The following is a 15,312-nucleotide window of genomic DNA, read 5'->3' as shown; positions in this document are numbered from 1 at the left end:
CCTACACTTTTTAGTAGTTCTCAAACTGGCCTTGCACTCTGTGCAGGCAAGATTCTGGGATGACACTTTCCTCAGGCAGCTGGAGGAAAACACAACAGCTTCAAACAACAGCAAGTTCACAAAAGCATTCTTACCTCATTCCACCCCTTCACTAGTAGCTGGACTGCATTCTTTACCTTGACGGTAAAGGGGAAAAGGCACTGATGCATGAATGGTGAGGGGGCCAGACTAGATGGCCTTTAGACTCATCCAACTCTACAATGCCACACATGGAAGTTTTAGCCACATTTGTCTCCACAGTCCGTGTGCTCTACCACCATGTGTCTTTCTACCCAGACCTTTATGTATGCAACCTTTGGAAAAAGAAAAGCAGAATGCACTAAAACTTTGAGTTTTGAAGTCCCCCCCCCCCAGAAACATGCAAATCAAAGCACAGCTGCCTAATTGTAGTGGTGGATGGAGAGGAGCAATGACAGGAGCAGGGCACTGAAGTGACACCTTATTGGATAGCACACCTGCCACCCCCTTCTCCCAACCTTTTATACCCAACACTACGGACTCATTTTCAAAGATACCTTCACCACCATAAGCACGAGAAACTTGCTCTAAAAAAATTAAAGCCTAGATTCTGAGAATGCTGAATTCTGTTCTTGGGCTTGCATTATACTCACTCAGATCCTGGGTGTAAAGTGAATTTTTACAAAGGTTTCTTTGAGAACTTTTCACAAACAATGGCGAGGCAAGAAAGGGAAAAGCAGATAATCATTGAGGGGTGGGCCCCCACAGGTGTGTCTCTCTCCCTGCATCCTGGGACAGTCTTCCTCCTGGTGACTGTGCAAGGAACATCAGCTACAGCGGAACAGTGCATGGACCCAGCAGGGAGAGGCCCAATGAGGACCCATGCTTGGCACCCCTCCCCACTCTCAAAAAGGACTTTCTCCAGTGCTAACTCAAGAGGACTAAAATCGATGGACTTCGATCTGGGTTAAGCTCTGCTGAGAATGTGCTAGAGAACTCCTGTCATGGAAAAACTTCTTTTTATAGTCAGGGTGTGTCTTAACTAAACAAGATTCAATCACTACAAGGTAGCAAATAAAGATCTCCGGCCAAAAAAGGTCTCAGCATTTCCCCTGCCCCCACAAGACAGACACACAGCGGGTATAAAACTAATGCCATCTCTTTATTATGCTCTCTTTCCTGTATCATCAGAATAAAAAAAAAAACCATTTTCCCAAATAAAATACAAATGAATAGGGAGGGATCTGGCCCCAGGAGAAGAGGGGGCGGAGAGGCTGGGGCTGAATATTTCTTGGGGGGGGAGGGAGGAAGAAGAAATGGCCCTGCAGATGTCTCCTCCACAAGAAGTACCTCCTCTCTCCGCCCTCCCCAACAGCTGCTGGGAAGCCCAATCCCTGGCTGCCCCATTCCTCCCTACCCCTCCACATTCCAGGGCCAGATCTGAGGGTAGTGACACCGCCGGCCCTTCCCACCCAGAAGGTCAAAGTAAAGAAGCTGAATAGGATCAGCGGCGCCCCCCCCTGTCCTGTACAGGTGTGCTGCGACTCCGGCTTCGGCTGTGGCGGGTCTTTGCCTCGCGCCGTTCACGATCCCGGCCACTGCTGCGCTCCCCTCCCCTGCTGGCCCCGCCTCCTGTGGCATTGGGGCGCTCCCGCTCCCGCTCCCGGCTGTGCTCCCGCCTCTTCTCCCGCTCAGCTTGGCGGCTGCGCTCCCGCTGCCGGGCTTCCTCCGCTTCCAGCTCTTTGCGTCGACGTTCTCGTTCCCGAGTTCTGGCTGCCCGCTCTGCCTGCCTCTGAACGTACTGGAGTAGGGAGGGGTAAAGGAGAAAGAGAAAGGGGCAGTTACGCGGCCATTAGAGACACGAGGATGGAAGAGTCGACCCAATGTGCGGCGGCAGTGAAGAAGGCCAATTCTATGCTTGGGATCATTAGGAAGGGTATTGAGAACAAAACGGCTAGTATTATAATGCCGTTGTACAAATCGATGGTAAGGCCACACCTGGAGTATTGTGTCCAGTTCTGCTCGCCGCATCTCAAAAAAGACATAGTGGAAATGGAAAAGGTGCAAAAGAGAGCGACTAAGATGATTAGGGGGCTGGGGCACCTTCCTTATGAGGAAAGGCTACGGCGTTTGGGCCTCTTCAGCCTAGAAAAGAGACGCTTGAGGGGGGACATGATTGAGACATACAAAATTATGCAGGGAATGGACAGAGTGGATAGGGAGATGCTCTTTACACTCTCACATAATACCAGAACCAGGGGACATCCACTAAAATTGAGTGTTGGGCGGGTTAGGACAGACAAAAGAAAATATTTCTTTACTCAGCGTGTGGCTGGTCTGTGGAACTCCTTGCCACAGGATGTGGTGATGGCGACTGGTCTGGACACCTTTAAAAGGGGATTGGACAAGTTTCTGGAGGAAAAATCCATTACGGGGTACAAGCCATGATGTGTATGCGCAACCTCCTGATTTTAGAAATGGGCTATGTCAGAAGGCCAGATGCAAGGGAGGGCACCAGGATGATGTCTCTTGTTATCTGGTGTGCTCCCTGGGGCATTTGGTGGGCCGCTGTGAGATACAGGAAGCTGGACTAGATGGGCCTATGGCCTGATCCAGTGGGGCTGTTCTTATGTTCTAAGAGTCTGGCTTTCCTGGGCTCAGCAGTCTCTCTACAAACTAGAGGAATTCCCTGCTGGTCCATACAAGATGCAAACCCTGCCCAGTCTTCCCCCAGTGTGTTGAGGGGTCAGGGTTTCCTACCTGGGTATCCGTGAGGGGTAGCCAGTAGATGCAGGGAGCTGCCTTGGTTTTGCGGAAGAGATCGTCCAGCAATTTAGCCGGAGGTTCCTCCTGGGCTTTTTCTGTGGAGGTGGAAATGGGAGAGGAAACAACATCAGGATGGTGGTCCCAAGTTTCCCCCGTGCTTTGCACCCCAAGCACACGTGGGAGACTCCAGGCTCCTCATCCAACTCACATTCAGCCTGGAAAGGATGTGCCCCCCCGCCCCACAATGCAGAGGGTCTTGGTCACTCAAAAAGGGGGCTGTTAGGAGGGTAGGAGTGAGGAGAAAAATCAATGCACACATTACTCCAGCATCACAAGCATATTCATGCCAGCTCAATAAAGCACAGGGCCAGCATGGGAGGGGGCCGAGCCCCACCTGGCCCTCCTATGTATATCTCCAAGCACAAGACAGGATCATCATTGAAGTCTGAACCAGTCAGACTGCTTTTTAAGGGTGTAAGGGACGGAGAGAGATACTTCACCCCCACCCACTGATATAACCTACCCTTCTTCTCAGCCTTCTTTTCCTTGGACTTGGGCCGCTCCTTGCGGCGTCTCTCACGGGAGCGGGAGCGAGAGCGCGGCCCCTCCCGCACCTTGTCACGGTCCCACTCCCGCTCTGCCCGTGTCCGTTCCCGGCGCTCCATCTCTCGCTCCCGCTCGGCCCACTGCTCGCGCACAGCTGCCTCCCGCTCCCGTGCCTCTGAGCGCCGGGACATTTCACGCTCTCCCCGCACTGCCGGGCCCAACCCCGGGAGTGCCAGGGCTTCGTCTGCCTTGACTTCACTGGGGTGCTCTGCCAGCAGGCCTCGGTGGAAATCCAGCTGGAAAAGAAAAAGGAGGAGGACTGGCTAAGCAGGGAGGAATAGGAAGAATTCCCAGCATCATTGGCCTCAAGGATAGTCTGCATTTGTTTTATGCCAAAACTCTTGAAGTGTACCCCACCACCAAGCATTTCCCAATTGGTTGCACAAGGGGTCCCCAAGTTGCAGAAAGTTCTGCTTGCGCCAGCACAGCCTGTCCACTGTGGTGCTTTTGTACAGCGTCATAGCTGACAACGGTTTCAATCTATGTCCATTCCAACTTCCAGAGAGACCTTTGGAATGGAACCAGTACGCAGGTTGGGAACTTAAGTGGATTTTAACAAGTAATTATTATGAACTGGGGAAAAGAAGCATCTTATAGGATTCTCATACACCAAAAGGTGGGACAGAATCGAACAATAAAGTGAAATTGTTTCACTCCTAAACAAAGTCTCTCTAGCTCAGAATTCTCTCAAGATGGTCAATCATGCTCCTTTCTGAGAATCTCATGGAGAATCTCAAGGTGATGTTCATCAGTCCCCTCCTTGCACCGAGACCCCTTCCCTCACAGCACAGGGTCCCATTCATGGTTATCATGGCTGTCCTCTTGTCCTCCAAGAACTTGCCTCAGCTTTTACAAGCCCACCTGATCTGCTGGCCATCATAACAGCCTGAGTCAATGAGCTCCAAAGGAAAACGTATTTATTAAGCTGTATTTATTGTCATCCAGGCTGTTCCCTTCAAGTCCAGAGCTCCTTTCATTTACACATTTCTTGCGCGCTTCTTTCCAGGGAAGACACTTTGCCCGCCTTTCTGTCCTAGTTCTGTTAGGTCCTTTCTGAGATGAGGGGACCAGCAAAGACCAAGAAGACTCTCTCTCTCACCTGCCAGTTTCCTCTAGCTTAGGACACGCCCTCCAGAGCTTGAGGGACGTGGCACACTCTGCCATGCCACCCCAAAAAGCCCTCCCACCCTCTCCCACATTCATACCTCATCCTGCTCAGCAAAGTCAGCAGATAAGAACTTGGGGTTTGACTGTGGCCACTTGACCCCGTGGAGGGCATTGCGAGTCGCAAGGGCTTCCTCCACTGTGGAGTACTAAGGAAAGAAGTGAGACAGGGAGGCACTCAGGAAAAAGTTTCTTTATGAACTGAGCTTAGCTTTCCAACGTCTTTTAGCAGAGGAAGTGACCATTAAACATCACAGGTGAAGTGCGGAGCAGTAATAGCAAAAGGCCAAGAAGACGTCCCCTCTAGGAGACTCAGGAGCGACTTTTGCTCAGTCTTGGGTCTCCTACACAGCTGCATTTTGCACACAAGTTTGTGAAATTTAGCACACAGGGAACCTTAACTTTTATTTTAATTAAAGAGCAAACAAATTTCTAGCCCATAAGGTTACATTACAACATGACCCTGAGCAGGGTGGATGGGTGGGCGGTGTCCTCATCCACAGGCATACCCAAGTTTCTCAAGGGTGCATCCTTCAGCATTCCCACTCACGACCCAAGCCACAAGGCCAGCTGAAAGAAGAATATGCTCTTTCGAGCAGGCAGAGACAGGGAGGCAGGGTCCTGGTACTGACCGTGACATAGCAGTGGGATTTGATCTTGTCAATCCAGAAGGCCTCCTCCACCAGGGTGCCCGTCCGGCCCAGCAGCTCCTTCAGCTGGCCCAGAGTGAAGGGTCTCACCTGCACACAGGACAGACAGGGGTTAGGGAGGTGTTCACCTCACAGAACCCCAATCCTGTGCAGTTCCCAAGTGGCCAGAAGCACCCCCAGTACTCACCAAGTTGCAGATGTGGACGATGCTGCTGACCTTACCGCGTGGAGGGGAGGGGATTTGGGCCGTGCGAACAGGGTCATCAATGGTGATGGAGACACCCGAGCGCTGCTGACTTATTGACCGCCGGGTCAGCGTGTCACTCAGTGTGACTGTGGAGTAGGAGGGAAAGAAGGGGGTTGGAAATCAAGAGGGAGGAGGTTCAGACAATTTCTGACCCTGCTGTATCTGAGCTGCACCCACCAAACTCCCAGCATGCGCCCCCCTCACCTTTCTTCACTTCATGTTCCACAGGTGGTGGCAACACTGGCTCTACAACAACAGCAGGAGGTGCCTCAGGCTGCTCTTCCTCGCAAGCCTTCTCCGCTTCCTCCTCTTCTTCTCCCTGGCCATTCTCCTGGCCTTCAGCTGGCACCACCTATGCAAAAACAAAAGTGTAGGACCCAGTTTCAGAGAGGAGCGGTGAATGGAGATAACCACTCCTGGGTCCACCTAGGATCACACACACCAACCTGTGTGACGGTGCGGCAGATCTTCAGGGCCTTTTCATGGGCTGGCTCCTCTGGGTGGCGCTCAGCCTCATCCTCTGAGATGCGCGAGTCATCAGCAAGGAGGTCCACCACCACTTCTTGGCCTCCTGCTGGTGGCTTGATCTCAGGGATCAGACTCTGAGAAAACCAGGGAAGAGGAGGGGGTCAGGCTGTGACTACTGGTTTCTCCTAAGCCCTGAGTTGCCCCAGTGTGCAGTAGAGCCAGTACCTTCAGGGATTCTGTGGTGATGCTTATGGAAGGCTTCTTCTGTGTCGCAGCTGTGCTGGCTCCCCAGCGCCTTTTCCGCCCTCCTGGCTGACTTCCTTCCATGTCACTGTTGGTAGCAGCTGTGCCCTTGGCCATTGCCGACGCTGCAGCCAGGAGAGAGAGCAGACCCAGAATTGAGACCTCTCACAGGAATACCTTGCCCTATTTTTCAAAGTGTGGGTACCTACCTCAAGAGTAGAGGTAGGACCCGCAGTTCAGTCTTCTATAGCAATTGCAAGACCCGGGACTGCCTGCCTCCCCAGCTCACAACTCCAGTGATTAATTCCTCAGTCAGAAGCACTGGTGTCAAGGCCCACCCAAACCCAGAACTCCTGTTTGCTACCTTCAGGTGCGCGAGGTCAAGTTCAGAGGAAACACACACTGCACATACTCAAGAGACATTCTCTTTTTTTCTCTCATGTACACAAGAGCTGAGTGCCAACCTGCTAGAAAACCTTGCCTCTCTTGTAGTGTTCAAGTGAATTCCCAAACATGGCTGAGGGTGGGGGGGGGGAGAAGCTCAATCTAAAAACCAGCCTAAGTTGTAGATCACAGCCCACATTCTAGATCAAAGTCTGATCCAACCCTTCCACCTTTTTTATTTCATGGTTTATTCAGTAGCTTTGCATCCTCTTTTTTTTGACAGACTCCCAGAGTAGCCCCCAAAGTGACCCGAAGTCCTTGGCTAGACCTCAGTCCTGAAGGACAAGCGTTCTATGTTCACCCAAGCAAGAGGCACTGATGCAAGCTAAAACCCCTACAGTGAAGTCTCCCCTGCCACCCCCTGCAAAAAGAACACGCAATCAAGAGGGTCCAGAAGTGTTAATTCAGGGGATACCAAGGTAGCTCCTTTACTTACAGACAACAGATATTTTTCTCTTGATGGCCTTGGGCTGGGTTGAACCCTGCAGAAAAAGGGAAGGCAAGAGACAAAAAAGGAGGGGGGAGAGCAAGAGAGAGAGAGAGAGAGAGAAAAGAGCCCCGCACAGAGGGGGTAATCAGGTCAGTGTTTGGAAAGTTGCTGCTGCCACGCCTTGTGGGGGGGAGAGAGGAGGGCATACATAATGAAGAAGGGGCCCAGGTGGGGAGATGGGCAATGGGGTTCTCTGCTGATTCAAGAATAAAGTGGAGACTGCTGAATCCCTGCCATGGCTAGCTAGATGACCAGGGCCTCATTTCAGAATTCCCTCATGAACTCCAACACCTTCAAATGCTGCTTCTTTCCACCCCTCACTGCCTCCTGATTGGAAATGTCTATTAGGTAGATGATTAACTCAGGTACTTTGTCTCCTGGATCCAGATCAAATTGTGCTAATAATTTCAAGTCCTCAAAAACACAAGATGCTGTCACTGAGAGCCCCTGACATTTATTCAATGACCAGCTAGGTACTAAACAATCCCTAAGGTAAGGCTAAAAATTCATTAGTAGAGGACAGGTAGAAAGGACTCCTACTGTCAGTTTCCCCAAAATCCTACTCTAGATTATTCTGCTTTGTATGGTACAGAAGGCCAACTGCATTTTTGGCCCTGGCAGATGCTGCATCAGAAAGCCTCTTTTTTTTAAAAACCACCCACCCAACCACGCTCTCAGGAGCAGGAAGAACTCACAAATTTATGCAAGACGTTTGCAGGTGCTTGCGCTTTCCATCCTGCTCAATGAAAGGCCATGCATTATAGGGAAGCTTTTTAAATCCCCACACCCACAGAACCCTACAACCCAAAGGATGGAGTTGTTCTCCAGGCCCCAACAAGAACTAAACACAGACTTCTAAAAAGCCACACAGCAGCTTGCCCACTGGGACTCAGGATTTCCTCCCAACTGACCAAAAAGAAAATTTTTTGGTAGTTTATGGCAAGGCTTTTTTCTTCTTTTAGATCAGTGGGCGACAAACCCCGGCCTTTGGGCCAGATCCGGTGCTTGAGCACACCCCCTGCACGAACAGAGCTTTTCATTCCATGGGGCAGCCTCATATCTTTATTTCCAGTCTCCCCAAAACCTCATACTAGGCACCTGCTTCCGCTGCCCATTGCTTCAGCAGTCTCTGTGCCTGGATTTCCGGGAAGACATGGCTGCCTGGTTCAAGGTTCTGGGGAGATCGGAGACCAAGATATGAGGCTGCCCTGTGGAATGGTAAGCTCCATTCACACCAGGGATGGGTTTTCTGCAGAGCAGTAGCCTGCAATTTAGAGACTGCTGTTTTAGATCAGGGGTGCCCAAACCCTGGCCCTGGGGCCACTTGTGGCCCTTGAGGCCTCTCAATGCGGCCCTCAGGGAGCACCCAGTCTCCAATGAGCCTCCGGCCCTCCGGATATTTGTTGGAGCCCGAACTGGCCCAACGCAACTGCTCTCAGTGTGAGGGCGACTGTTTGACCTCTCGCGTGAGCTGTGGGATGAGGGCTCCCTCCACTGCTTGTTGTTTTATGTCCATGATGCAGTACCAGCAGCAAAGGAAAGGCCAGCGACTTAGAGAGCGACTAAGATGATTACGGGGCTGGGGCACCTTCCTTATGAGGAAAGGCTGCGGCGTTTCGGCCTCTTCAGCCTAGAAAAGAGACGCTTGAGGGGGGACATGATTGAGACATACAAAATTATGCAGGGGATGGACAGAGTGGATAGGGAGATGCTCTTTACACTCTCACATAATACCAGAACCAGGGGACATCCACTAAAATTGAGTGTTGGGCGGGTTAGGACAGACAAAAGAAAATATTTCTTTACTCAGCGTGTGGTCGGTCTGTGGAACTCCTTGCCACAGGATGTGGTGCTGGCGTCTAGCCTAGACGCCTTTAAAAGGGGATTGGACGAGTTTCTGGAGGAAAAATCCATTATGGGGTACAAGCCATGATGTGTATGCGCAACCTCCTGATTTTAGAAATGGGTTAAGTCAAAATGCCAGATGTAGGGGAGGGCACCAGGATGAGGTCTCTTGTTATCTGGTGTGCTCCCTGGGGCATTTGGTGGGCCGCTGTGAGATACAGGAAGCTGGACTAGATGGGCCTATGGCCTGATCCAGTGGGGCTGTTCTTATGTTCTTAAGGCCTTTTATAGGCCTTGAGCTATTGTAAGACCTTCATTCATTCATATAAGTTCAACTTTAATATATCCATTTATGCAAACTTATGTAAATTTATTCAAATTTTAAATGTAAATCAATTCTTTTTTTCCCCGGTCCCCAACACAGTGTCAGAGAGACGATGTGGCCCTCCTGCCAAAATCTTTGGACACCCCTGTTTTAGATAATCAAAATGGCTGATGTTGGTATATGTGGACTAGCAACTCAATAAGAATTTTTGCACATATATTTACAAGCCTAAACAAGGCAGACAGACTGCTTTGGAAAGGGTAGCAATAATTACAGGAGACACAGTACCTGAAGCGTTTCTAGCCCTCATTGATCAAATGAGACCTTACTTTTGCACTTAAAGGATTTGGGGCCAGTCACAGTTGTGACTTCAGTTAGCTTGAAGGCAGCACACTGATGGGTTCTTCAATTGCCACCAAGCCCCAAAGACAACTGCACACGTACAGGGACAGACCAAGGAATGGACTGCTACGGGTGGATAAATCTACCAGCCACTACAAAAATTAAACTGAGAAAACATGTCAGGGCAAACAAACTGGCTTGCCAGAGGACAGAATCCAAGCTGGGTCATCTGGCTACATTTTGTATTAACCTACTGCAACAATCTACCATCAGCTTTCCAAGTCTGCATTCACATGAACAAAAGCAACGGGTGTTAGGACACATCAGTGGGCCACTTTATTTTTCTCACTTCACTAAAAGCTACCCTGAGATTTGAAGGGAAAAAAAACCAGAACATGACTAAAATATTCAGAAACAAGTATCTTACCTCTGTACCATTTCTCTCACTCACTCTTCGCCTCCCCTTCAAAGAAGCACCTACTGTGCAAGGTCAAGGTGAGGATGCCCTGAGGCTCCCCCATGTTGCTTTTTAGAGGAAGTGGCCCTCCTTTCTATGGTTAACTGAAGCATGCTGGGAAGGGGTTGACTGGATACAAATGTGACAATATTCACACATAAGGGCATGGTCCAAGAGGAGGGTACACACTTCTCTTTCAGAAGGAGCCATTTAACTCATCCTCTCCCATTTCAGCTCCCAGTCCCAGTCTGCCCATGACTGCGGTGGCAGGGGAGCCACTGAAAACCACTTCCCCTGAGGCTAGGAGCACATTGCCCTGGTGACAAGGAACAGAAATGAGTCCATACCAACTGCACGGTTCCTTCCTATGCAAGCACTGCCCCTCTCATCCAACAGCTGACTTTGGTGGGAGATGAAACCACATAATTAGCATAAGCTTGTGTGATGAGAGCCTCCCATACTGCCAAGGCAACATGGGACCCAGCCAGATGGAAGTGTTTTCTTTGGAGGCTTCCACAACACCTCAGTAACAGATTAATTTGGCTTCAGCAGGGAACAAATGAGGAGTTGACACTAGTTGGAGAATTTGTTAAACTGAACAAACTGTTTTGTGGCCTGTTTTGGAGACCAGAAGTCGCCAATTCGTTAGCACTGCTTTCTGCTTATACTTCCCTTCCCCACAACTCCTCATACATCCACTTTATTGTTGAACAGCAGACCCCCGAAGGAAATGGGGGGGGGCGCATGTTGGAAGTACAGTACCAAGCCAGTGTCAACATACCCTTGGTTGGAGCAAGGATGGGGGCTGAACCAAACCGGGTTGGCATATGAACTAGGCCGAATTCCCCCATAGATTCTTGCTCCCCCATCATTTAAAAAAAAATCACAGGGGAAAACCCCCCATTAAACTAAAACGCAACCCGTCCTCCCCCCAGAAGAAGTTGTGATTGAATTTCTTTTCCTTTAAAAGTTAAATTTAAACAGAAATAAAAACACAAAATTAGGACAAGTGCTCCAGGTACCCTCTCACACCTGGGGCAGGGTCTTCTGTTCAGCCAATCGCACCTCAGTGTGTGCGCTGTATCTAGGCAACGGCTGGTCCAATCGGAACGAGCCCTCCCTGGCCTGAAAGGTGCGTGCTTGGTTGGGTTGGGTGACAAGAGAGGTGTTGGTTGGTTGGTGGTAGGTAGGTAGGAACCTAGCGCTTGATTGGCTGGTGGTCGGAGTCAAAGTGTCCCGGAGGAGAGAGGGCGAGACAGAAGTGCCTCCCTCACTGGCAAGGCAGGGGGTAGAGGGAGGGTTAAGGCATCAGTTCTTGGCAGGCAGAGACTGGGCCAATCAAGAATTAAGCATCAGTGCATGGTAGAGTCCCTTAATGCGGGGGACTCTGCGGGGTTAAGTGGAAAACATCAGGAGAAGTGAATCAACAGTGGAAACCATCCAAACAACAGATGGAAACAGGATACTTGGCACTGAAAGTCTTTTTCTGGAAGAGATTCCAGGAGCGGCCATAGCAGGACACTGACAGCAATTCAAGTCTTTGATGGCAAGGACCTCCAACGTTTGGAGAACTCTATGCAAATCGCGTCCCTTTTGGTGACAGGTTGCAACTCCAAAAAACTCTGCAGAGTCAGAAGTCCTTAATGCAAACAAGGTGGTGAAAGCAAGGACTGAATGGCGGCAACCAGATCAGCGAAAACTGGTAACTTTGCACACCACAGACATCAAAGAACAGAGAAGACCTCCAAATGCAAAAGAAGATCTCCAAAGTCCAGTCCCAGAAGCAGCAGAGGAACCCCTGGCTCAGGGTCCAAGGAGCTGAAGACAATCAACCAGGAGCCTCTTTGAGACGTTGCAGTTTGCCGAGCGCGACAGGGAACTTGCAGAGATCCAAGAGATTCTGGAAGTTGGCCGGAACTCCCAAGACAGTGGAGGAAGTTCTCTGAACTGCATCCTCTTAAGGAACCAGAAACTCATGGCGACAATTTCACAGGTGGTGCTGAAGACTTCAACAGAGCTCATGACTGCATTTCACAGGCAGAAGATTCTACAGCAGAATGCCCAACATCTTCAAAGCAAGGCTGGTGCTAATGGAAACCTTGGAGTGGTGGCAGGAGGTAGAGACATTCTGATTGCACAGCACAGACCCGCAGTGCCCAGAACAGCACCACACAGACAGCAAAGGCCCCACAGCAACAGCAGAAGCAGCAAAGTTCTCACATTCACGGAGCCCATTTCTCAAGTCCATGCGATGATTCGCCAGGCAAGGTTCAACAGCAATGCTCAGATTTTGGAGTTTAACTAGGAACCAGCTGAAGGCAGGCATGGTTCCTGGTCAGGAGTTCTCCAACCCCCAGACCAACAGGAGTATGGAAGACCCATGGAGCATGCAGGACTTCCCTTAGCACAGAGCTCTGCTGTTATGGAGCTGGATGCTTGCCACAGAGTGAAGAGTAGTGCCAGGAAAGGCCTAATCCAGGCAACCAAAGGGACAGTCTCCAAAATATCTCATCCACCTCCATGTGTGTCTGCCTGCATGGCCTGCCCAAGGACGCTTGCTTGCTCGCGCTCTCTCGCTCCGGTCCTCTCTCTCTCTCTCTCTCTTTCGCACTCCCGGTGGATTGGAGCCTCTTTAAAACGGGGATCAGAACAAACGAGTCCAGAGGAGAACGTCAACGGGGTAGTGGGGGGAAGCTATCTTTAAGGTGAGGGGGAAAAGAAGGTCTGGCCCCACCCTCCCCTCTTCTTAGCAGCATAAAAGCAGTCTCATATGTGCATGTGAATGTGTCTGTGACCCCAAAAGAGCCCCACCCTGCTCCACCCAGAAGCCAGTCCCCTTTTCAGAGATTGGCGGGAGCCAGGTTCATACACTGGCCCATGAGTAGAGGAGAAAGGCTCAAATCCTGGATAACATGGGGCTGGGAGACAGTTGGGCAAAACAGAACCTTTCAATAAACTGACATTCAGCAAAACAAGTAAGATTCAACACTCCCCACATTAGGGTCTTTGCTAACTTAACAGCAACATCAGTAGGACGCAGGGTGGGTGAGTGGCTTGTGGAAAGATTCCCTGTGTCAGGCTTCTTACTTCACGGGCCACTGTCTGACTAAAGATATTTACACCAATTGCTGGCTCAAGGCAGGGCACAGTGGACTGCATGCAAACATTTAGAATTCTGTGCCTGGGTAATCCAAATTTTATGTCACCCTATATCCCACATAAATTAAGCAAACTAAATATTTGCATTATTTATCTTAATTTGTATTGTTTATTCTACCTTTTTTTTCATTATTTTGCAAATTTTATTATAGCAATCCTAGTCAGAGGAAGGGCAAAGGGCTCAATACTCAGACAGGGTTGTTCACACTCCTCAACCTCTGATCGAAACCACAAGGGCTAGAAACTTGGTTCTGTTCTTTTAAAAATGAATCCAGAGGAACGCAGAGGTTTGTATAAAGCCTAATTTCAAGGCTTTGAAATTTACTATCAATTTTCTGAGCTCCTACAGGAAACACAGCCAACCCAGAGGCCTGGCGCAAAGCACCCTTAAACTAAGGTCACAAGGAACAAGGAGAGAGCTTGGGTGGGGTGCCAAGCAAGAGAAAGACCCCTGTCCACGAAGGTTTAATGAAGCAACTGTTGTCTAACCCAATACCCAGCCCTCATTGCAGAAAGTCCTCCCCAAAGCACCTCCCCATGCCCCTCTGCACCTTCTTGCCATAAATATTCCTCCCAGAAAACTCCAACAGTCCTGACCTCTACTGGCTCCCCTATGCACCCTGGGGCCCCCCACCCATGCATTGGTGGGAGCCCCAACACATTACCTCTTTCTTCTCTTCATCTTCAGGGCCCATGTCAGGGCCAGGGGCCTCCACAGATGGGTGTTCCTCAGGGCCAGGCTCGAGGGCCTCGCTCTCGGGGCGGGGCTCTGAGGGCTCCATAGGCACCTCTTGCTTCTCCTCACTGCGTGGAGGGGGGGAAGAGAGAGAGAGAGAGAGAGAGAGGTGGTCACTTATGGCCACAGGCTTTCAGATACAAGGGGCCCTCTCCCAAGGAAGGGACCATGACAATATGCTCCCCCAAACTGTATCACTCATCAGTCTCATGAAACCTTCTCCCACAATACTCAAATACAACCTCCCCCCAACAGCTTCCCATTAATTGCAACCAACACTCCAAACCCCTGGACAAGCGTACTCCCTGATTCAACTCAGCTCCATCCCCCGTCGCCCTCTCAAAGGTCACCTCTGCTCTCAATGACTCCACGCAGCAGCTTAACTTGAGTACTTGGCCTGGATGGCAGGCATGCTCCCTAAAAGCCCACGTCTCAAAGGACAGAGACCCATTGTGAACCCAACGCCACTACCCTTCTGAGGGAGCTCAGATCTAAGGGGTGCCCCCTGCCCTCCACCATGACCCCGCCATCAACCTCCCTGCCACATCTGGGGAGAAGGGGCAACTGCTTGACCTGCTGAGGGGGGGGGGGTGGATGGATGACAGCTTGAAGTGACTGAAACTAGGGAGAGACGGGGGGGGGGGGGAAATGAATAACAGAGCCTAAAACTGTAACCAGGCAGGAGAAGAGATGGGGGTTGGATGGATGACAGAGGTTGAAGTGACTGAGACCAAGCAGGAGAGATGGGGGGGGGGGAAAAGGAGACAGAGGACCCCGAAGTGACTGAGACCAGGCAGCAGGAAGAGAGATGGGGGGATGGATGACAGAGGTGAAGTAGATGGGGGGATAGAGGACAGACCCTGACATGACTGAGCAGGCAGGAGGGCAGACGGGGGGGGGGTGGATGACAGATGCTGAAGTGACTGAGACTACGCAGGAGGAGAGTCTGGGGGGGATGAATTGACTGAAAGCAGGCAGGAGGCTGGGGGGGGATAAAGGAGACCCTGAAGTGCCTCAGCAGGCAGGACGACAGATGGGGGGGGATGGATGACAGAGGTTGAAATGACTGAGACCAAGCAGGAGAGATGGGTGGAGAATAGAGTAGATAGAGGACCCCGAAGTGACTGAGACCAGGCAGGAGGAGGAGGAGATGGGGGGATGGATGACAGAGGTGAAGTAGATGGGGGGGATAGAGGAGAGACCCTGTGAGCAGGCAAGAGGACAGACGGGGGGGGGGATGACAGAGGTTGAAGTGACTGAGACTAGGTAGGAGGAGAGTCTGGGGGGATGAACTGACTGAAAGCAGGCAGGAGGCTGGGGGGGGGGGATAGAAGAGACCCTGAAGTGCCTCA

The 15,312-nt window shown here is 50.8% G+C and overlaps 1 protein-coding gene across 3 annotated transcripts in view; it reads right to left on the bottom strand.

Moving 5' to 3' along the window:
- Positions 1-1,161: 1,161 nt before the first annotated feature.
- The window catches only part of ACIN1 (apoptotic chromatin condensation inducer 1), a 31,282-nt gene continuing 17,131 nt past the window's right edge, over positions 1,162-15,312 (bottom strand). For all 3 annotated transcript variants that reach the window (XM_066627018.1, XM_066627019.1, XM_066627020.1), the window contains 11 exons: positions 13,890-14,028; positions 7,043-7,088; positions 6,145-6,287; positions 5,898-6,053; positions 5,656-5,803; positions 5,392-5,537; positions 5,187-5,294; positions 4,596-4,703; positions 3,308-3,626; positions 2,779-2,879; positions 1,162-1,819 (listed from right to left, as the gene is read on the bottom strand). In XM_066627018.1, the coding sequence (XP_066483115.1) occupies positions 1,523-1,819; positions 2,779-2,879; positions 3,308-3,626; positions 4,596-4,703; positions 5,187-5,294; positions 5,392-5,537; positions 5,656-5,803; positions 5,898-6,053; positions 6,145-6,287; positions 7,043-7,088; positions 13,890-14,028 (1,711 nt within the window). In that variant the 3' untranslated portion in view covers positions 1,162-1,522. The remainder of the gene's footprint in view (positions 1,820-2,778; positions 2,880-3,307; positions 3,627-4,595; positions 4,704-5,186; positions 5,295-5,391; positions 5,538-5,655; positions 5,804-5,897; positions 6,054-6,144; positions 6,288-7,042; positions 7,089-13,889; positions 14,029-15,312) is intronic.

This window comes from Tiliqua scincoides, chromosome 5 (genome assembly GCF_035046505.1).
Source record: "Tiliqua scincoides isolate rTilSci1 chromosome 5, rTilSci1.hap2, whole genome shotgun sequence".
NCBI lineage: Eukaryota > Metazoa > Chordata > Lepidosauria > Squamata > Scincidae > Tiliqua > Tiliqua scincoides.
Note: the sequence above shows the minus strand (reverse complement) of the source record. Positions and strands in the feature narration are given on the sequence as shown.